This window comes from Paracoccidioides brasiliensis (genome assembly GCF_000150735.1).
Source record: "Paracoccidioides brasiliensis Pb18 unplaced genomic scaffold supercont2.16, whole genome shotgun sequence".
Lineage (NCBI taxonomy): Eukaryota > Fungi > Ascomycota > Eurotiomycetes > Onygenales > Ajellomycetaceae > Paracoccidioides > Paracoccidioides brasiliensis.
In genome coordinates, this window is record NW_011371373.1 from 66,974 (window position 1) to 88,336 (window position 21,363).

The 21,363-nt window shown below is 42.6% G+C and overlaps 6 protein-coding genes across 6 annotated transcripts; 2 read left to right on the top strand and 4 right to left on the bottom strand.

The window, feature by feature from the left end:
* Positions 1–11,110: 11,110 nt before the first annotated feature.
* PADG_08356 (uncharacterized protein) lies at positions 11,111–11,709 on the bottom strand (the record flags this gene model as incomplete). Its single annotated transcript, XM_010765294.1, has 3 exons — positions 11,111–11,225; positions 11,292–11,543; positions 11,624–11,709. The coding sequence occupies 3 exons, from the start codon at positions 11,707–11,709 to the stop codon at positions 11,111–11,113; spliced, it is 453 nt and encodes a 150-aa protein (XP_010763596.1).
* Positions 11,710–12,299: 590 nt separating this feature from the next.
* PADG_08357 (uncharacterized protein) lies at positions 12,300–13,874 on the bottom strand (the record flags this gene model as incomplete). Its single annotated transcript, XM_010765326.1, has 1 exon — positions 12,300–13,874. One exon carries the CDS (start codon positions 13,872–13,874, stop codon positions 12,300–12,302), a length of 1,575 nt encoding a protein of 524 aa, XP_010763628.1.
* A 375-nt stretch (positions 13,875–14,249) lies between these two features.
* On the top strand, positions 14,250–15,927 carry PADG_08358 (uncharacterized protein; the record flags this gene model as incomplete). The annotated part of the gene is made up of 4 exons (XM_010765295.1): positions 14,250–14,356; positions 14,780–15,005; positions 15,111–15,401; positions 15,472–15,927. 4 exons carry the CDS (start codon positions 14,250–14,252, stop codon positions 15,925–15,927), a joined length of 1,080 nt encoding a protein of 359 aa, XP_010763597.1.
* Positions 15,928–16,159: 232 nt separating this feature from the next.
* PADG_08359 (uncharacterized protein) lies at positions 16,160–17,279 on the bottom strand (the record flags this gene model as incomplete). The annotated part of the gene is made up of 3 exons (XM_010765296.1): positions 16,160–16,435; positions 16,471–16,856; positions 16,994–17,279. The coding sequence occupies 3 exons, from the start codon at positions 17,277–17,279 to the stop codon at positions 16,160–16,162; spliced, it is 948 nt and encodes a 315-aa protein (XP_010763598.1).
* Positions 17,280–18,030: 751 nt separating this feature from the next.
* PADG_12428 (uncharacterized protein) lies at positions 18,031–18,700 on the bottom strand (the record flags this gene model as incomplete). Its single annotated transcript, XM_010765363.1, has 2 exons — positions 18,031–18,397; positions 18,483–18,700. 2 exons carry the CDS (start codon positions 18,698–18,700, stop codon positions 18,031–18,033), a joined length of 585 nt encoding a protein of 194 aa, XP_010763665.1.
* Positions 18,701–19,180: 480 nt separating this feature from the next.
* PADG_08360 (uncharacterized protein) lies at positions 19,181–19,852 on the top strand (the record flags this gene model as incomplete). The annotated part of the gene is made up of 3 exons (XM_010765297.1): positions 19,181–19,345; positions 19,395–19,678; positions 19,732–19,852. The coding sequence occupies 3 exons, from the start codon at positions 19,181–19,183 to the stop codon at positions 19,850–19,852; spliced, it is 570 nt and encodes a 189-aa protein (XP_010763599.1).
* Positions 19,853–21,363: the final 1,511 nt, after the last annotated feature.

Below are 21,363 nucleotides of genomic sequence, written 5' to 3' on the forward strand. Positions count from 1 at the left end.
GGAGTAAGAAGATTAATCAAAGAAGTGTCAATTTCTGAATTAGTAGTAGAAGCAGCAGTAAGCTGCTTCAGGAAATTGTGGTTGACCTCATTTCCTAGACTGGAAGGTTGAATAGAGTTTAAAGAATTAGATTCTGCTGTAGATGCCTGCTTCTGCTGTCACTTTGAAGCAGCTATAGTTGAACTGACTGATTTTCACTTTGCAGCATGAGTATGAGTCTGTTCTTGCTTCTCAGCTTCAAGCTAAGTCTTTTTAGCCTCTCTAGCAAGCTGCTGAGCTTTGTGCTGCTCTGTCTTTCTAGCCTTCTCTTTCTCAGAAGCTTTGTGAGCTGCTGTTTGAGCTGCTTATTGTTCAATTCATTTTTACTAAGTCTCTTTAGTTTCATATGCTTTTCAGAGATTATGTTGAAGTCACTCTTGAGCTTGTTGAGCAGCTTTCTTCTCTTTTTTATAATATGCTTTCTGAATCCTCTTATGAGCTTGTTGAATCTTGAATGATAAAAAGAATTAAATCTGACTAAACTGCTGCTCTGAATTCAATAGATCTAAGATATTTTCACATTGTCATCACTTCTTTTCATTACATAAAGCTTTAATTAGAGTCTTATTCTCATGTGCAAGCACCTTCCTTTCCAAAGACAAGCTTTTCACTAGCATATATGATTTTTTTATATCTTTAGAGAGCAGGTTCGGCTGAATTCAAATTCTCTTAATATCACATTGAAGAGCATAGATAGTTGTAGATGTAGCAATCTCAATTGAAGCTGAATTGACTGAAGATATAGACCATTGTGTAAATCAGTGAAGAACACACTCAGAAATAAAAGAATGAATATCAGTGACAGCAAATGCAGATAAAATATTCTTAGTCATTAAAGACTGATCTCACACAGAATTGAAAACTGATAAAAAGCTTCTTTTTGTCATTCAAATGAATTCAAATCCACTGCAAAGAAGGTTATTGACATCATGAGAGTATGCTTCTGCTAGAGGACTAAAGATATCAACATTCAAAAATTACATTCAGTGAGTTGAATGTGTTAGGCTCAGCGTCCGACCGAGCCCGACCGAAGGCCGGTGCCCGGTTAGACTCGACGTCGGATTAAGCTCGGCGCCCGATTAGGCCTAATCCACATCACGTGATCAAACGACCATGCGCGTGGTTATAATCCAGGCAGGCCCCAGCACCCCCCTTTCATCCCATCAAGCTTAGTATTTCGTTATATAGCAGTTAGCAACGCAGAGAGTTTTTCTTCTTATGCAGCTCGCATTCGCTCCCTAACAGAATGTGAAGACAGTACTGCAAGAAGATTTCAATTTTGATCTGCAAAATCAATAAATCTCATATTAACATAATAAGAGTGCTTATCTAGAATAAGAAGATGTCTTCTGCAGTCTGCTTTAGTCTTGATATGCTCATCAAAGATTCATTTCAGTTAGTTAAGTTCATAGTCATCATTACTTCAATCTTTCTCAGAAATTACAAAAAGCTACATTATTTTCATTCAGATCCTCTAGTTATGTATTCAACATATTATGAGACTCTTCTTATGTTACAAATCTAAGAGAACACCCCGCATAAACAATCAAGAAATCATTGGGTAGGAATAAACCTAATGAGAGGGCTGACAGAGACTAAGTGACAGAACAGCAAGACGTGTTTCCGAAGAGGATACAGATCACATGACTGATAGATTAATATGATTAATAGATTCATCTATCAAATCTATTAGTAAATTAATATGATCAGTATATCAGATCTACCAGATCTATCAGAGGATTTCATTATGTATATAAAGACACTCATTACCCTTAGAATCAAGGAAGCTTATCTTCTTGATCATAATCAATTTTATTATACTTTGAGAACACTCTACCTTTCCACTATTCTATTCAGTTATAATCATAGTTTTGATTCTTTTGAAATACCCTTCTACCATATCTACATCTCTTATAGATTATTAAAGTTTTAGACATCTGTCTTAGCTATTATTGATAATAGAGATCAATATTTCTATTGTTCAATTCTAGTGGCAGCTGACCTTTCTACAATGATCAAGCATGATAAGGCAATTAGTCAATCTGATCTTAATCAACTTAGATGAATGCTTGCTGTAACAGAGTCAAGTCTGGTTAATATTGATCATCTCTACATCCAAGATCACAGAGAACCCTCTACTTGAAGGAAATATTTATTGAGAAGTCTGTATGTGAACATATCTTTATCACAATAAATGAACTAAAGTAAGATATCTCTGAACCTCTAATGGAAATCTAACAATGGCATCATGAGCTGGATCAGTGGTGGATAGACCAAAGGGAGACATGCAAGAATTAGTGAAGGTGAATGAAACCTTAACTGAGAAAATCAAGATGTTGGAATTTGCTATAGTCATCAGAGGAATAAAGGTGAACCCATCAGTATCATTCTTGGAAGAATGAGGAAAACTATAAGTCTTTTTGACACAAATAGATGTCTACCTCACTGCCAATGCATCTAAAGTCATGAGTGAAGTGGACAAAGTCTTGATGGCTTCAACCTACCTATTTGGAGCAATCTTTGACTGGTTTAAACTAAGAGTCAGGGAATGATTCTATGAAAAGAAAGGAGATTGAGATGAAAATACTGAATGAGTCTTCAAGAGATATGATAACTTTATTAAGCTACTCAAAATGACATTTGAAGCAATAGATAAGAAAGATATAGCAATTCAAAGAATCTATCAGACAAGACAAACAGGATCAGCAGCATATTACACATCAGAATTTCAACAAATAAGCTTTCATTTGAACTGAGATACTGAAGCATTAGCTTCCCAATTCTATTGAGAACTGAAGAAGAAAGTAAAAGATGAAATTGCAAGAGAGAAGAACAGACTGAACACTCTACAAGACATGATAGAACTCACAGTACAGATTGACAACTGCATGTATGAGTGATGCTGGGAAAGAAAAGAGCAATACTTCTACAATATCAGAACCCAGAAGAAACAGAGTAACTCTTACAGACTATGATCTATAGAGCTTGACATAACTGTGAAGACAGGACACTTCAAAGAAGAAAAAGAACAGTGATATCAGAGAGAAAGATTATGCTCTCTATATGAGAAACTAGAGCATATGGCAAGGCAATGTCCTCAATACAACAACAACAACAGAAAGCTAAGAGTCATATGAAGAGGGCATCAAGCAATAGAATATCTGCAGGCCATTGAATAGCAGCTGAAGACTCTCAAACAGACAGAAAATTCAATAAAGAATAATGAAGAAATCTAGATGATGAGAATTGTCAAGGCCAGATTTCAACATTACCAACTCAGTTCTGAAGTGAGGCAGTATTATCAGAGGGAGGCAGAAAGAAGAACACTTCAGTTCTGAGAAAATCATGAATGATTCATATGAGAATTTTATGAGAAATGAGTTCAAGAATTATGATTCTTCTGAGATGTAATCTGAGAAGTCTATTTTCAATATAGTTTCACAGTAAGAGTTAAATTAAAGCAGGATTGAAGCAGAGATAAACATTGATTTTAGACACTTAAAAACTTTCTCAGCCTTGCTCATCCACAAAAAAGAAACATTCTTGCATGTAAGAATCATCAGTAGGGTCATAATCTTTAAGAAATCTCTGATAAATCATCTATAGAAATTGACAAAGTCTAAAAATCCTCATACATCTTTAAGAGTAGTAGGTGTTGCTCATTTCAAAACAGCTTTAACCTTCTTCAGATTCATTCATACACTCTTGTCTGCATCAATGATAAATTTAAGATATTTTGTGCTGTTCAACTTGAACTCACTCTTTCTGATGTCTGCCTGCAGGCCTGCTTCCCATAGACACATAAGCATCTTTTGTACATGCTCATAATGCTCCCATAAGCTTCTTGAGAAAAATATCAAGATGTCATCTAAATAAACTGAGCAGAAGTTGTTCAGATATCCACATAATACCCAGTTGATATATTTTTAAAATGTGCTCAGAGCATTGACCAAATCAAAGAGTGTAACCAGCCACTCAAATAGTTTGTATCTGGTTCTAAAGACTGTCATCCACTAATCATCTTCTGTGATTTGAATCTTGTGAAAAGCTGCAATAATGTCCAGCTTAATGAATCATTTAATCTGTTCAATTCACTGTAGAATCTTATTAATTAATGATAGAGAATATCAATTCTTTCAGATGATTTTATTAAGAGCTTGATAGTCTACACAGAATCTTAGTCCACTCTTAGACTTCTTTGTGAATAGTACAGAGGCAGCTGCAAAGAAGTTGCTCACTTTAATTAAACTCTTATCTAGATAATCTGTAAGAGTCCTTCACAAAGTCAGTAGTTTCTCTTGAGACATATTATATAGTGAGTCTCAAGAGGGTTGTTCCATGCTACCATCAGTCTTTTTAATCAGTTCAATCCCATGATCTCTACCTGAGTCATGAAGTGAGAGTAAAGTATTAGTAGCTTTCTTATCAAATATATTCAAAAACTCATAATAATGTTCAGTCAGCTTTTCTCTAGAGTCAATCTTTGATTTCACTTCTAGAGTCTTTTGAATGTCAGTCAAACTGACAGTAAAGATCTCAATATTTCACTTCTCTCAAGTGCTCACAAGCCTAGAGAAGCTTATAGCAGAGATGGGAATCATGTCAGCTTTTGCATTTGAACTAAGCTCTACCTCTATGCCACTCTCTTCAAATCTCACTATTCTTTGATAAGAGATCACAGTCATCTTTTACTAGGCCAGCCAGAGGTCATCTAGATATATATCATGACTATATAATCAATTTATCATGTAGAGAAAGGTCTGTTCAGTTATGTGACTGCCTATATCAATTCAAATACCAGTCACTATACTTGTGAAGAGTCTCATGAAGTCTTCAAAGCCAGTCATTTTAACAGAGAGAATTTCAATACACAGAAGCTTACGCTCATTAACATAAAATTGAGAAATAAGATCATAGACATTACATTCACTGTCTATCATTGCTCTAGTTGAAAAGGCATTATCTACTATAGCATCAACAGTGAAGGGTTTGAATATCATTTTAGATTTAAATCCTCTTCATTGCTTCTTCATAAGCTTCTTATTTTGCTTCTTTCAGTGTTTTTTGATTGAAGCTACTTTTTTTTCTGAATTCTTACTCATATCCACATCATCATCATTCAGTACTGGCTCAGGGATCATCTTAGCTATTGTGGGGGTGGCAGAGTATCTGAGAGGTTTGAACAGACAGCTATTAATCATATGACCTTCAGCTCTGCATCTCAGGCACAGGTCTTGCTCTCTTCTTTGATTAATCTCTGTCTGATTTATCAATTTGATGTGATGAGTGCTTGAGATCACAGCATCAGAAGAGAGATTTATCAGATCATCAGCAGAAGCTTGAGACTGAATTCATTGATTGAGAATAGCATGATGAAGTAGAGATTGTGAATTAGACATTGTATAATCTGAGAAAGATCTGTCCTCACAATGTTTAGATCACTGTCTTAAAGTCTTAAGCTTAGAGAGTTGATGATCAACTAATCTAAGTTTCTTACAGTAATTCTTGTAGAGAGACAGTTTTCTTACACTCACCATGCCTTCCTTCAGCTCCATGCTTAGAGCAGATTTCAAATACCTCTTTTTAACATGATCATCTCATCTGTGACTGTTAGCTTCTAGCAGTAGCTGATTAAATTTGAGCAGAAAGTCAAAGAGAGCTCTTCTACTCTGTCATAGATTGTTGAGCTTTTGCATAATCTTTTTCTGTCATGTGGAATCACTAAAGAGCATGTGTGTCTGCTCCAGTAAGCTCTCTACTGTGAAGTTGATCTTGTTCTTATTATTCTCAACCTAGAGGTAAATTCAAGCTGCTGTCATTTCTTCCAGTCTTGAGTATATATATCAAGCACATTTCTCATTATTGTCTAAAGCTTTCTCATTGACCTTAAGCTTTGATTGAAGCTTTAGCTCTCACTGAGAGTAGTGCTTCAGGTTAGAACCATCATACTTCTCACAGTTTGATAGCTTGATCTTTGATCTTCTGACTACAATGAGTGGTTGTGAGTTCAATTGAGAGATAGTTGATGTCAGAGTGTTCAAAGCTTGATATAGATTAGCTATTTCAGCTTGCTGAGCTGCTATTAAATTTCTGTTCTCATGTTGAATCTGTTTCTGCTGTTGAAGAAAGGTCATTTATTATTGTTCAAAGCTGCTGAGAGCATCTCTGCTCATTGCTTCACATTGATTCATTTGTATATTCATTGTACAAATCTGCTGCTTTATCTCATTCAGTTAGATGTTTTCAATGTTGCTCATTTGTTCATTAGCACAATTGCTAACCCAGTCTATTCATATACCAGTGCTATCACTGGACTTTGTGATGCAGGATTTAAGGCTCTCAATAGTCTATCATATGTCAGCATGTTTGCTGAGCTTCATGATACAGGATTAAGACTCTCAGTGGCCTATCAATAAAAGAAGTCAAGCAATTCATAATGTAAAGGGTTAAGTTCTAAGAACTAGAGGCTAGTCCTCCTATATAACAAGGACGAATTGTTTGAGAAAGGGAAGAAAAAAATGAGATGAGAACTTGAGCTTAAGTGAGCTCACGTAGCATGATCACATGCGCATGTGCAAATGATGGCTAGGCTGAGTCAGCCAGCCAGAGCGAATCTAGGAGTTCAACCTCTTATAGACATGATGCTATCACCTCAGAACACTTTGGCATTGACAAGACCATGGAGAAAATCACAAGAACATATTACTGGCCAGGAATGTGAGCAGATATATGAAAATACATTAGAAACTATGAAACTTGTAGAAGAAGTAAGTCAGACTGACATGCATCATACAGATTACTGCAATCAATATCACAGCTAAAGTGATCATGAGATTCAATTGTGATGAATTTTATAGTCAAGCTGTCAAAATTTAAAGAAGCACAGACAAGAGAAGTATATGATTTAATACTTGCAGTCACAGACAGACTGATGAAATACATCTGCTTCATATCATACTAAGAAGTGACATCAGCATCAGAGACTACATACATTATACTCAGAAATGTGTTTGCAAATTACAGAATGCTAAAAGAGATTATAATGAACAGAGACATCAGATTTGCTTCAAAATTCTAGCAAACTCTAACAGCATGATTAGAAATAAAAAGCAAGCTTTCAAGAGTCTATCATTCACAGATGAATGGACAAACTGAATGATTGAATCAGACAGTAAAACAATACTTATGTTGTTATGTCAACTATCAACAAAACAACTGAGCAGAATTTCTACCTCTAGCACAATTGACATATAACAGTTTGAAAAATGCAATCACAGAGTTCACATCTTTCTTCATGAACTATAGAAGAGAATCAGACATTCTACAGAAAAGTCTATCAGTCAAGACAAAAGCACAGAAAGCTGAGTTAAGGACAAAACAGTTACAAGAATTGCATCAATATCTGTAAAAGAAAATTGAATTTGTCAGCAAACAAATGAAGTACTACTATGACAAAAAATGCCAGAGGGCACCTCATTTTAGAGAGGGAGAGAAAGTGTTTCTATTACAAAGAAACATAAAAATCAGAAGATCAAATGAAAAATTGAACCACAAAAAGCTAGAACCATTTGAAATTATAAAAAAAACAGAACCAGTTAATTATAAACTTCAATTATCAAAAATCATGTGAATATACCTCATTTTTCATGTCTCACTACTGGAAAAAGCATCACAAAACACTAAACAATACAGAACAGAAGTTAATCTGGAAGAAGATGAATACAAGATCAAAAGAATTCTGAACAAACAAAGAATTAGCAAAAAAAATCACTATCTAATTAAGTAAAAAAAATGTGATATCTCAGAAAACATCTGAGAATCTATCAAATATCTGGCAAATGTGATACAGATAGTTCAATAGTTTTACTGACAAAATCTGAAGATTGATTCAGCTAAGTGGGCTGTGAATCAGAAAGTTTAAAAAAAAAGTCATCAATAGTAGTGAGAAGCTGCTTCATCTCTTGTTGCTAAGCAGCTTGCATCTCACACTGTTTTTTCTTCTCCTCTTTCAACTTTTTCAATTCCTCTAAATATTTTGCATCAGATTCAAGAAAATAACCAGTATGTTCACAGAGAAACTTTTTTTGTTTTTAGAGATGAAGTAACTTTTGAAGAATTTAAGTCTCTTCTTTCTCTAACTTCTTCTGAGCATGGTATAACTTGTTTCAGTTAGAATAAGAAATGCTAAAATCCATGACATAACAATAGCCAACTTAAACACATTCACTACACTTTTTCAATTTATCAGATTTAATGCAAGAATGTAGAGAGATGAATTCACAGATGTCATCTTGAACTGCAGTAATTTACTATGTCTTCAGAGCTTCAACTGAAACAATCTGCTTAGTAGCCTGGCTGATGTCAATTAAGAAGCTCTTTTCATCACAATTGTAGATATTTAATGACTTAATATTGTATTTTTTGATCCTCTCATTCAACTATGTAGTCACACAGCAAAATAGTTAGCAAGAGTCTATAGAGAACTTAGTGCAAGAAAACAAGTAAAAGATCAAAATACTAGCTGAAAATAATACTCAAAATGAGTAGAATTATCTACTATCTTGCATTTATAATCAATGCCACAGACATAGATTCTTTGAATTTGAGTCTTATATTACTCAGTAAAGTGTCTTACTTAGTGAATTTCAACAGATTCTTTGATAATTTCTACAATGAGATTTTAAATGATTTGAGGTATAGAAGCAAAGCCATGAGCTGCAAGCTTCTCTATATGAAGCAGAAGTATTTGTTCTTGTTGATTTGAGAGCTTCTTCTTATGTTAGGAGGCTGCTTCATCCTGTGTGAGTTGCAAGTCATTATAACACCAGCACAGTGTTTCCTTATTAATTGAGTGCTTCTTAGCAGTTGTAGTGAAATTTTTGACCTTTTGAGCTCTTAAATCCTTAATTGCAAGTTGAATAGCTTCTTCATTTGATATATCAAAGCAGTGAAAGTTGAAGAATTAAATTATAGCATATTGCAAAAACGCAGCTTATTTAGTGATACAGCTCATTTAGTGATAAGTCATATTATTTTTCTATTCTATCTTTAAAATTCAATAACTAGTCAATACATTGACTTCTTTATATATTTTAATAGAGAATAAGATCACAGAATTCATAGAATTCATAGTCAATGTTGAAAATTCTAATTTTAATGCATTGATGAAAGAATTTAATATTTTCTACTTATATTTGATTAATTAATTTCATAGCTGCCTCTCTTGCATTAAAAGAACACCTGCTAATCAATTACTATCTTCCAATTAATCAATGATATTTGATATTGCTCAATTAATTTTTGCAAAAAGTTATGAAGATCTCATTGATCTTTCATTTGAGATTGAAGAATATTAAGTTAAAAGATTCATCAAACATCATTCTGAATACAATATATAACAGCAGAAGATCATTGACATGGCAAGAAAGCAAGCTCATAAGTCATCATTCATACTTGATTGATTTAATCATTTTAAGAAGACAGTGAATAAGTTTAAGGTTCAACTTAGTGATATCTATAACTTTGATGAAACAGGGTTCAAAATAGAAATTGAATGAGATCAGTGAATAGTAATGCAAGATTCTCAAAGACAGACTTATATTAAAAGCTCAAATAATAGAGAGATTTTTGTAATCATTGAAGCAATCTCAATAGATGGCTTTATCATCTCTTCTTTGTACATTCTCACTGTGAAGCAACTACAGAAGTGCTGGACTAATGAGATTAAGAAAAATACTGTCATGAGCATATCAGACACTGGCTATAACAATGATCAAATCTCTTTTCAGTGGATTCAACACTTTCATCACTTTATGAAGAGTTGTGTTACAGCGCAGCCGCTGGTAATGTGGAATAAGATTGATCTATTCCAATCTCAATCATATTCAGTTACTTTGGTTGATCCGCTCTGATTCTCAACCATCTATATATATTCTGCTGCTCATTCATTCCCACATTCTAATTCCCAGTTTAGTATTCTCGTCGCAGCTGTCTAGTTAAATAGATTAATTCAAGCTTTTTCTCTATATCATCATGACTCTAGTTGAGCTATGATAGATGTAATTATTCTCTTTGGAAATTAATTTTAAATCAAGAATTTTGTGTACATACTCTCTTTAAATAAAGAAAAGATATAATAACTGCTTATGTATGCAGTAATATGGATATGTTACAGAAACTATCTATGTAACTTATTGAAAGAGTTATAATACTAACTAGACAACACCACCCCTTAGTGAGTAAAAAATATCATAAAGCATGACCTGATCATGGGTTTACACGTACTTTATAGGGGTTATCCTGGCAGGGTTATCTTCTATTAAATCTGTTGTAAATTACAACCAACTCTGGTAGATGTTTAATCCCTCCAACCATGACAAACACCATGCCAGCCAAAAAGGTTTCACCAGCATAAGAAGGCTAAGGAAAGGCGATGAGATGGTAAGGCCCAGATATCAATACTAGCATCCCAAGTGTTTCGATGGATTAGCTCAGGTGCACGCAAAGCTGCCGGTGTTACCGGCCACTGATCACATTGTTGACTCCACGTAGCTAGACAATGATATGAGAGTTCTTGTGACCAGATTTGGGATATAATAAAGGGTGCATCATACCCCCCCCCCCCCCCAACCAGATCACCAATCTTAACCAAGATTGTGGTGAAGTCTGCGTCGGCCAGTTCGCCCCGGCGCGTCTCTGTGAAGTCATCAAATATTTGGGCGCGCTATCATTTACCTTCATTCCTTCCAGCCACCTAACAGGACTGAACTCGGGGGGCTGCAAGAACACCTCAGCCTCAGCGTGTGCAGCCCCAACAATTGAAAACAGAACATTTGCAGTTTGTAGATCTACATCAAGTCAGGATATCGCCAACTTTCATGCCTCAGACGCTGACCTACGGCAGTGAGTGATGCCTAGCTCATGGAGAAAGTCAACACCCAGCAAGACTTGTTTGGAAATAGCTCGTACGTAGGCTGCCTGGTGCGGCCTTCCACTGACACTTATTACTTCACCGTCAGATATCATTGCAGGGAGCACTAGACACAAGTGTGTACCATTTGGGCCATCGTGCTCAAAATAATCCATGATCTAGGCCTGGAGCAGATAATTTAAGGAACATAGCAAGCTCTTTATTGTTTCTGGAAACATCTGCTTTCAGTATCTTCAATGCAACATGTCGCTGGAGTCTGAAATGGAGTGGTGGTTAGTTAGTTGTCACGGAGGAAAGATGGTCTGCTGAAGGAGAGACTCACAGTTGATTATGTGCGAGCCATACAGTTGAGAATTGGCCAAACGCCAACTTTCCAATAACCTCGTAACCTCCCGTTGAATACATCGTGGAGGTGTACTGGATAATATCCTCCCTGGCGGTACTCCTCAACGGGCTCAACGATGTCATGGATTCTCTCGAAACGCCGCATTTTGAACCACAGGTAACTGGTTTGGGGCAAAGAGCATATCCAGGACGAAGTCCGGAGCCATAGCCAGATTTCCAAGATGTTGGACTGACGACAAACTTTCCCGATGTTATGTGACGGAGCTTTCAATGGTTTAACTAACTCTAGTTAAACGTTACGTGAGTTACAGTCGCGAAATTTGAGTGACGCTTAACGCTTCACCTTCTTCGGTGAATATCATCGGCCTATCCCAGCCACGAGTTTCCATGTGCATAATTGAGATCCTCGGTGCATCATTACCTATAAATTACCGTCACGCCTGTGGAATGACGGATTCTCTCCGCGATAACGGGCCGCCATGAACTAGTTAACCTGTCTCTGTACTTAGACTGCTCTGGCGACTCGCCAGTCAAGTCGACACAATGCTGTTGAATGGTGTGGAGGGGGTTGAGTAACTGACGAACCGGGGCAGCGTCATATCATATTGAGATGGGCAGTTGTTGGTTGTTGGTTTGCAAGAGAACGAACAGGCTCGTTCAACCAGGATAGCAACATAGGAGGAGCAAAGCTTTTCGTGCCCATCACGGCCCTTTCGAAGACCAAAGAAAAAGAGCAACCCTGTCACCACCGCTGAGCCTGCAGCGTTTCCTCCATGTACACGTGTAGATCCATAACACCTTCAGAGGAGATGTACAGTTTATTTTCTCGAAGCTGGGGAGTAACTAAAGCTTACATGGCATCACTTCTACAGAAGTGCTATTGAATACAGCTGCAGCATTCCTCTATATACAAAAATAAAGAAATAATAAATAAATGATAAATCAAAATATCGGTCTTTAGTTACACCGGCGACTTAAGACCCCCCTACACCCGCTTCTTCATCGCCTCCACCAACCGCCACCCCTCCCCCTCCCGCCCCTTCACAACCTCTAACCCCCTCCTCAAGCTCCCCCACCTCGCAAACCAGTAATCCCCCAGATAATCCCCCTTCGGCAGCCACGGCCTCCTATTCGCCGCCATCGGCACCTCCCCTTGCGACCTCTTCACATAATTCGAGCTCAAACTCAACAACGACCTCGTCTCCAACCCCGCCTGCTCGCTCTCTTCCATCCGCGGCACAGCAGCCACAAGACCGCGCGCAGCCATATGCTTCAGTAGGCGCACGAGGAAAGTGGCCGCCGCGTCCGCGCCTAGCGTCCACGAGGCATGCGCGTAGCCAATGACGAAGCACGCGTTGGGGATGTCCTGCAGCATAACCCCGTTCCAGAGGAACTTGCTGGGCAGGTGGACCGACTTCGCTGCGCCGTCGATGGCGATGCTGATCCCACCGGCGATCTGCAGTTTCAGGCCCGTCGCGGTAACGATGATGTCCGCCGCCAGAAACTCGCCGGAGTCCAACTCGATCCCGTGCGCCGTGACCCGCCTAATCGTATCGGTCTTCACATCCGCTCGTCCCTCACGGAGGCACTGGAAGAAATCGCCGTCTGGCGTGATGCACAGCCGCTGGTCCCAGGGGTTGTATGTCGGGTTGAAGTGCGGGTCGTGCGGGATGTGCTTGGGCAGCTGGGCGGAGACGGAGCGGCGAAGCAGGTAGCGGGCGAGGCGGGGGAAGCGCTGGCAGAAGCCATACAGGGTGCGGGAGAAGAGGATGAAGCATATGCGTTGGAGTTTGCGGTACAGCCATGTGGGGAGGAGGCGGGAGAGGAAGCTGGGGGGCCCGCTGCGGTTGGGGATGGTGAGGATGTAGGAGGGGCTGCGTTGGAGCATGGTTGTGTGCGCGGCCTTTTGTGAGATGGAGGGGAGGAGGGTTATGGCTGTTGCGCCGCTGCCGATTATTACTATTTTCTTGCCCGTGTAGTCGAGCGACTCAGGCCAGAATTGGGGGTGGATTGTGTGGCCCGTGAAGGTTTCAAGGCCTGGAATGGCTGTGGCGAGGGGTTCGCTGTAGTTGTAGTATCCTGTGCCGAAGACGACGAAGCGCGCTGTGTATGTCTTCGCGATTCCCTCGTTGTCGACGTGTAGTGTCCATGCATTGCTGGCTGTGGACCAATTGGCGCTCTGCACCTGGTGTTTAAATTGGATTTGCTGATCAATGCCGAATTTCTTAATTGTATCGCGCATGTATGCCCTCAGCGCGGGGCCCTCTGCAATGGGGTTATCCTGGTTCCACGGATTCCAGGCGAAGCCGAAGGTGTGCAGGTCCGAGTCCGAGCGGATGCCCGGGTATCTGAAGAGATCCCAGGTGCCGCCGATGGCATCGCGGCCTTCGAGGATGACATATCTGTAATCTGGAAGGGAGGTTTGGAGCCGGTACGCCGTGTTGATGCCCGAGATGCCGGCACCTATGATGAGGATGTCGCAGGTGTAAGAAGGATTGGAAGCATTTATGTCGATGTTTCCTAGGTGAGCGTGGGCATTGCGATCGCTATGGCCGTTCATCATCAAGGAAAAGTCCGTAAATAAGCAAGGATTGCAGGGCACAGGGATCATCAATTGGCTGGTTGACGGTATTTTTGTTAAACGGGAGCTACCCTAGAGTTCTGTTTTCCGCTTTTGCGATCCCAGTGAGTTAAGTTAACTTAGTTAATTAGTTATCGATGAGAGATGTTTGTTCTGGCACCTGCACCGCTCCGGATAGATAAATCAGTTTCATCCACGGAGAGCAGATCCCCACGGTTGCAGATGTTCTATATGTGCAAATATATAATTATATAGTGTCTGGCATGAGCAACAGGTCTCCCGCAGCAGCCTCGGTGCGACGCCCGTCTTCTGCGGGGTGCGGAGACGGTGGAAAGCCATCAGCCCAACAAGCCCATGAGAATCCATGCGCAAAGGGGGAATCGTGGGGAGGAGGTGGGGAATCGGACCAGCACGAAACCCGTCCAAGAAGCATACGACGCAAACGATGAGACCAAGGTCAGGTAACCAATCCAGTCATTGGCCAAGGAGGTTTTGTTTACCTTGGTCGGTGATGCTTCAACTCGTTACTTACCTAGGCTATTTGGTTCGACCAAGCCGGATGCATCGCCGGTGGATGGATAGGCACCTAATTACGAGGTGAAAAGAGCTGCTTTTCTGTGTTGAATGCGTGCATTTAAGTCGTTTAAACCTAACTAACCCATCGACAACAGGGCCTAGACTGCCGCGATTTCAGATGAAATGGGCGGAGGGGGGGGAAAACTCAGCTGAAGAATTCCGAAGGAAACGAGGTTGAGCTGAGTTGGATCGAAGTGGTTTGTTGTCTGTCTGTCTGTCTGTCTGTCTGTCTCTTCCTCAGCCAGCTGCAGCGGCTTTGCTATTTAACTATACCATTAATAGCGGTATAGCTGCTGCAGACGCTGTAGGGCGGATCCATACACAGACCTACCCATACACAGGAAAGGGGACAGACACATCAACAATGGCGACGGCTACCTCAATTCTGCAAAGGCACCAAGCTCTCCCTCTGGCAGTGTGCCCTGCTCACGGGCGTCCCTTTCGCAGCGAGAAGCGCGCAACAACGCTCCCGCTGCATGTCGGGTATGCCATCTTGCGGAAGGCCACGGCGAGCTTGTCGCCGTTGCAGATGCAGTGAGTTGAATGTTGCCTCTACATGCATGCATGGACCTGTGTGTAGGACATGTAGTGTACACGCATGCATGCATTGAACGCATTGCCGTCGAAGAATGCAAACAGATTCCATCGCAAGCTACGCTACGGTGTATACATGAAAATTGTATTAATATGACATCTCCCGGACTCATCATGCCCTTCCACCAACAAATGTCTATGAAAGCCTACGCCAAAAAGACAAGGCCGCGCCATCCCGTCCGTCCACTTCCCCCCGACGGCGCCGTAGCTATGGATCGGAGACCCGGATGCAAAAAATGTCCTAATCTAGTATCACAGTGCGACGCTCTGACATATCCCAAATTACAACCTCCGCATAATACACTTGCATACAGAACCGCATCTAAGGCCTCTATTGTATGTACATATACGCAGGGGGCGCGGCTAACCCAATCTACTGCCGCTACTACCTAACCTCCCTCCTCAGAGACATGCAAAACGCAAACGATCGCTCGCCATCTTCGTGCCGACGTCCTTGCTGACACCGCACGCCGTCCACCCGACCCAACTGCGGCAGGCGGTTGAGTGTCTGCGGTATATCCTGCACAATAAAACAGATGCGGATACGGATGCAGATGAAGATACGACCCCCTCGGGATCCGCGCTATGTGTTTCCTTGGCGGCGTCTTGTCGCATCTCTCCCATCCACATGCGGCGATTTAGCTGTGGCGATTGGGGGATGGATTTGGGTGGGGCGGTTATGATGTCGCCGTGGACGACTTTGTTAGGGGAATGGGAGCGTGTTAAAGGCATGCAGTGGAGAGGTGATTATATTACGGCGCCTGTGGCGGGAATGTTGAGGGGGAGGGTGCTGACAGGGATGGAGGGGGGAGAGACTTTTTGGAGCAGGGAGTTAGGGGTTTTGTGGGAGGGTGAAAGGTGAGTGGAGGCCGCGGATTTTTCGTTGTTAATGCGGATTCTAGGCTGGGTTTCCGGATGTGGAGTGTTCCGCTGGTAAAGGAGGAGTGCCATGTTGCGCCGATCTTCAGTCTGCATCTGGAGACAAGACGGAGACGGAGACAGGGAAGAAGTTAAAGGTCTGGTAGTTTATGTAAACGCTTTTTTTTTTTTTTTTTTTTTTTCTTTTCTTTTCTTTTCTTTTTTTCCTTTCCAATCTACCGATTGCATCTATCAATCAATTTCAGGCCCCCTTCCTCACCTCCACCTCTCTCAACATCCTCGACACCCGCCCTCTCACCCTCTCCTGCATCCACTCCGGTAAACCCCTCAACAAACCCAACCACCCATACCCTTCCGGTAAAATCACCTGTCCGCTCCTCTGCCCCAAAACCAACTTCACCACCGCCCCGGACACCATCTCCACGTCCATAACCGGCATCCCTCCTACATCTCTCCCCCCCCTCCCCGTCAACCCCCCCACCATCCCCGTCCTCACCCAATACGGAAACACTATGCTCGTCCTCACCTTATCCGCCCTGTACCACAACTTAAGCTCCTGCCCCAACGCCTCATGAAACGCCATCGCACTAGCCTTCGAACAGCTGTAAGGCGCCATCCCGCCCAGGCCGATGAACGACGCCATGCTGGCGACCGTGACGATGTGGCCGTGGTTAGCCTTTAGCATGGGCGGGAGGAACTCGCGCGCGGTCCAGAAGTGGGAGATGGTGTTTACGGCGAAGGTTTGCTGGATGGTTGAGGGGGGGGTTGCGAGTATTGAGTTTGGGAGGCCGATGCCGGCGTTATTGATTAGGACGGTTGGGGGGCGCTGGTGGGTTGAGAGGATGTGGGTGTGCAGCGAGTGAAGGGATGAGGGGCTGGTGACGTCTGTGGAGTGGAAGGTTACGGTTTGTGCTGGGTTTTGTTTATCACGGTATGTAAGTCTGTGTATATGTTATGCATGGGCATGGGCATGGGCATGTGCTATCGCTATTGCCATTGCCATTGCTATTGCTAAAACTGATACGGGTGGTCAATAGACTTTTGCATACGCAGCTCGAAGTCCGGTTCCTTCACGTCGATGATGATAACCGTGACGCCCCGCGCGGCTAGATCGAGCATGATCTGTTTCCCGATCCCGCTGCAGCCGCCTGTTATCAGGACGAGTTCGCGGGAGTTGTCCCAGGGGCGTTGGCGGGACCAGCTGTTCCGGATTTGGCTGGAGAGGGTGCGGGAGAGGAGTCGGAGGAAGTAGATTGTTAGGAGGGCTAGGAGGGTTTTCCGAGTTGTTGGGGAGGTGACTAGGGTGGCGAGGAGGGAGAGAAGGGTGAAGGGCATGTTTCTTGAGAGGTTGGGGTTTATATGATGTGTGTGATGGTGGATATGATATTGAGGTGTTTGAATTTTTATTTTTATTTTTATTTTATTATTATTATTATTATTATTATTCAATGGCTGGTTTTCCTCTATAACTGCAGGCCGCGGGGAAGATATTATACAGCAGTCGACTGAGATGTTATACAACATATGTTTCAGCGTATGACCTATTAGGCTGCATTGCATTAATAATGGAAGGACAAACATGGTAGAAGAACGTCCATAAAACCTAGTCACATCACTGTATAATGGTATAGTCAATCTCCCTTTCAATTCAAACCTTTGAGATTCACGGATTTCACCTGGATTTACGCAGGGGGCGGTGGATCAGAAGTTCCCGCTACCCCCTTTTCTGCGCTGGTAAGCTTGGCCGTACCAGTGTGCATCTCTGTTCCTAGTAATTTATATGTAGGATAACTAGTAGAATATTAATCTACTTGACAATATGATGTGGTTATAACTGCTGGATCTAATAAGAGCCGCTATCCCCAGGATCTTGTTGACTTGAGAGCTTTTCCTTCAGACGTGATCTTTCCAGCTTCACTGCAGCTGTTCTTTGTATGCTCATTGCCACCATTACAGCGCATGGCCTCTTAGTATAATAGGATCTGGTCTCTCCATGCTTGAATCTTCCTGTAACAGATTATTTCATGTTGTAATCTATAAATTCTTAACCGTTTCTTTTTATCTCAAAAGACTTTTATTTATTTATTTATTTATTTTGCATCATGAACATACCAATCGGCGTGAAGTTATGGAGTGTCTTCAGGTACGGCCTGAACTCCATACCACACTGGTTGAATTTGCTTTGGTATGATTGACTCAAGCCTTTCTTCAGCTCATTGCTAATATCCCTATCCCCTGAAGTGTCTGTTTGAATTGCGAAACTCTCATGCTCTGACTGCCATAGCCCACTGTATGGATGAGGCTGGACATGGAACAGCGATCCCGCCAGAGCTGCGTGCGTCGAATTATGCGTTCGGAGAAGAATTATCGGAACTCTAGTGATGAGTTGCAGGATGGGCCTGCACTCCCATTTCTGCTCCCAACTCAGCGTGATCTCGAGGGCCGTTCGGGATCTGGAAGCTACCGAGTATGGAGCATGTGGGGGGAAAAGATAAGCTGCACACTTCATGAAAGTGTTCATACTCGTGTTAGACGAACTTGGGGGGGCTCGGGGAGCAGGCTCCGTGGAGCGAATCGGATGTGTTCTTTAAAGCCTGTTGCTGTTCCCCAAGTTCTCTCGTAGGTGCTTTCTTGCTTTCTTCATTCGTTGTATTTCTAGCATATTGATGTTGAGTTCTGTAGGGAAGAACACTATATATACCACAGTTTACGTCCCAGGCCCTTGCTCCTTGCGGCTGGTCGTGAAAACCAAACATTTTTCCAGGAGCTTCCCTGAAACATATGCAGGCTGCATGCCAACCGGGCCATCAAAGTAAATAACTGCACCAATTCACTAAGGAGAAGTGTGCATGAGGCAACACAAGGATTCCGACAAGAGAAAGGCACTTAGAAGCCAAAACCACCACCGACACAAGACATAATAAAAACTTATCTATCAACCCGGAGTCGTCTTCGACTGGAAAGTTCTCATCACAGTCCCGTTTCCCTCATAACAAAGCTCCCGTCCCGCGGGCGCATGATGAGCTCATCGACAACAAAGGATAAACTGGCTTCTGCCCCTGGCAAGAAGATTAAGATTCCTCATCATTTGGACGGGGTTCGGTCGATCAGACATGGGGCAGGCGGCCCCAAATTATTGCCAAGTCCGAGACTCACGTGCTCGAGTCGATATATATGCAGCCCCCGCGACGATGCCCCGCACCATCATGAAGAGGAACACATAACAGTAAATAGACATGTCGTTGCTTAAGCAGGTGCATACTAAGTCTGGTCTAGTGCTTCTGGACCTTTCGAGTTTTCCCACAACGGTTCAAGTGCTCGAATGTCTGCACAGAGATGGATGGGTTGTAGTGAAGAATGCTGCTAGCACCAAATCCCAACAGCAGGCATCATCCAACGAGGTAAGAAGTGTGCTCTATTGTCACTGCAGCTTTCGCTGATGAGAACTAGGTTGTTTTTGCTCTTCTGACTGCCGCACGGAGAGGGACCATCGACTTTGAGAGCAGTTCCCCTGAGATTTCATGGCCATCAAACCTGCAAAAAGACCCAAACCCAATGACGCGACCCCCAAACTGGAGGGACATGGTGGAGGAACGGGCAACGGATGTAATGGCGATCTGCTGTCACCACCTGTGGGGTGACGAGACGGATATATGGGACTGGGAATATGATACTGGGCTGCGTGGCGACGCAACCGGACAGGCTGCAACTGTGGCTGCTACCGGTGGAGACTTGTCTGTGAAAATCCTGCACCGCTTTTATGTGCTGAGACGCTGACTTGTTTTAGGCTCATATGTAGTGGCTGGCTACTGCAGAGGCTTCCGGAGCCGCGCAGCCAGACTGATCTTGTCACCGTAAAGTATCGATGGAGGCACTTTGACTGGACAACGCCTTCGAGAGGGCCCTGATGTCGATGTAAGCAGATGCAATCTTAGCATCATGTAGACAGCGGCATATCCGCAGAAGTTTGGTGCATTATATAGCAGTACATTGATGGGATCTGAAGATTCAGGAAAGCCGTGATTAGAATTGATTGTACTGGCAGGGCTCATGCAGTCGTAGCAATTGGCTGGAAACCTCTAGCTCATCCCCCTCGGCGCTGGTCTCGCCTGGGAGGCCTTGGAGACCGTGTTCGGGCGAGGAGAAGAAATCTAGATTTGCTCCTGCCACAAAATCTCATTATCAGATCTCCCTTGTCAAATCTCCGCTGCCAGTAAAACCACCATTATAACCATACACAGCCGAATGGTAGCCAGAGAGTGCAGACTGGAAATGACCCGGCAGGGGTGGTTTCGTATAGTGGAACTGTCTACAACGGGGGGCGCGGGGGGGCGCGGGCGCGCTGAACAATAGTTTCGGAGAGTGATAAATGGTTGCGGGGATGGAACAGTACGTACTGGGCCCTGAACTGAGAGAAGTCTGTCTTTCGCATCGGCGAGACATGATTGTCAATCTGTTTCCTAGATGCGTCGAGAGCGTCGGTGTGACGACTCAAGAGTCGATTGTCCACTGCTTCATCGAGTTGTGACTGTGAGTAATGATACAGATCTGATAATTTGGCAAGCCTCGGACTCAGCTTCTGTCAACCTTGGACAGTAGTTACATTACCTCCCCAACACATAAATTGCCACTATATCCTGGGCCTGGAAATCATAGAGCTAAGTGTTCAAGTTCTGGGATTGGTCGCTTGCTAGTGCGCGGAGTATAGCGTCCTCTGTTGCGGTTGTCTTTGCGAGAAGTCCTGAGTTTCAGGTCCCGATCCTAGCCAGAAGAGGCAAGCGGAGGCTTTTTCTGATATGGCCACGGAGCGAGGAATTGCGCAGGCAGAGGTAAATAAATTTATGCTGTGGGATTGGAAACGCGAAACGTGGATCAAGGCCCAGGGGGGGGATTCGAGGGCAGAGCCAGGGCTTGTGAGAGGAAAACGCGCATTGGCAGTTAACTAGTCAGTTACCCCGTAAGTTAGTTACTGCTGAAGGGAGGAGAGAAGTGAAGGTTACCTGTGTCTATATCAGAAACTTGTTTTTAACTAACGGAATGAGCTGCGTACGGAGAAGAGCACCAAAAATCCACGGAAAAGCCACAATTGTGTCCAACCTAAATAAGTAGCTATGCTTAACTATCTCTTTCTAACAGAGTATCGTTCCCTTACAGTCCTTAGCCACCTTGTTACTTTGTTTAGTTACTTTGGGTGTTGTTTTCTGTTTGTTTGCTCTTGGAAAGGGGGATTCCCTCTTCCATAGAATATCATAGGATCCTTTACCTAGTTACGTTTTAACCTCCTGAGTGAGCCTGGTTAAATACATCCAAAGTCCTTGGTAGTTCACTACAGGCGATGACACAATGGGATATATACGCAACGTGACCAAGCGAAGTGCGATTTAAGTGAAGATCACTGCCAGAGCGCCAAAATTTCAGT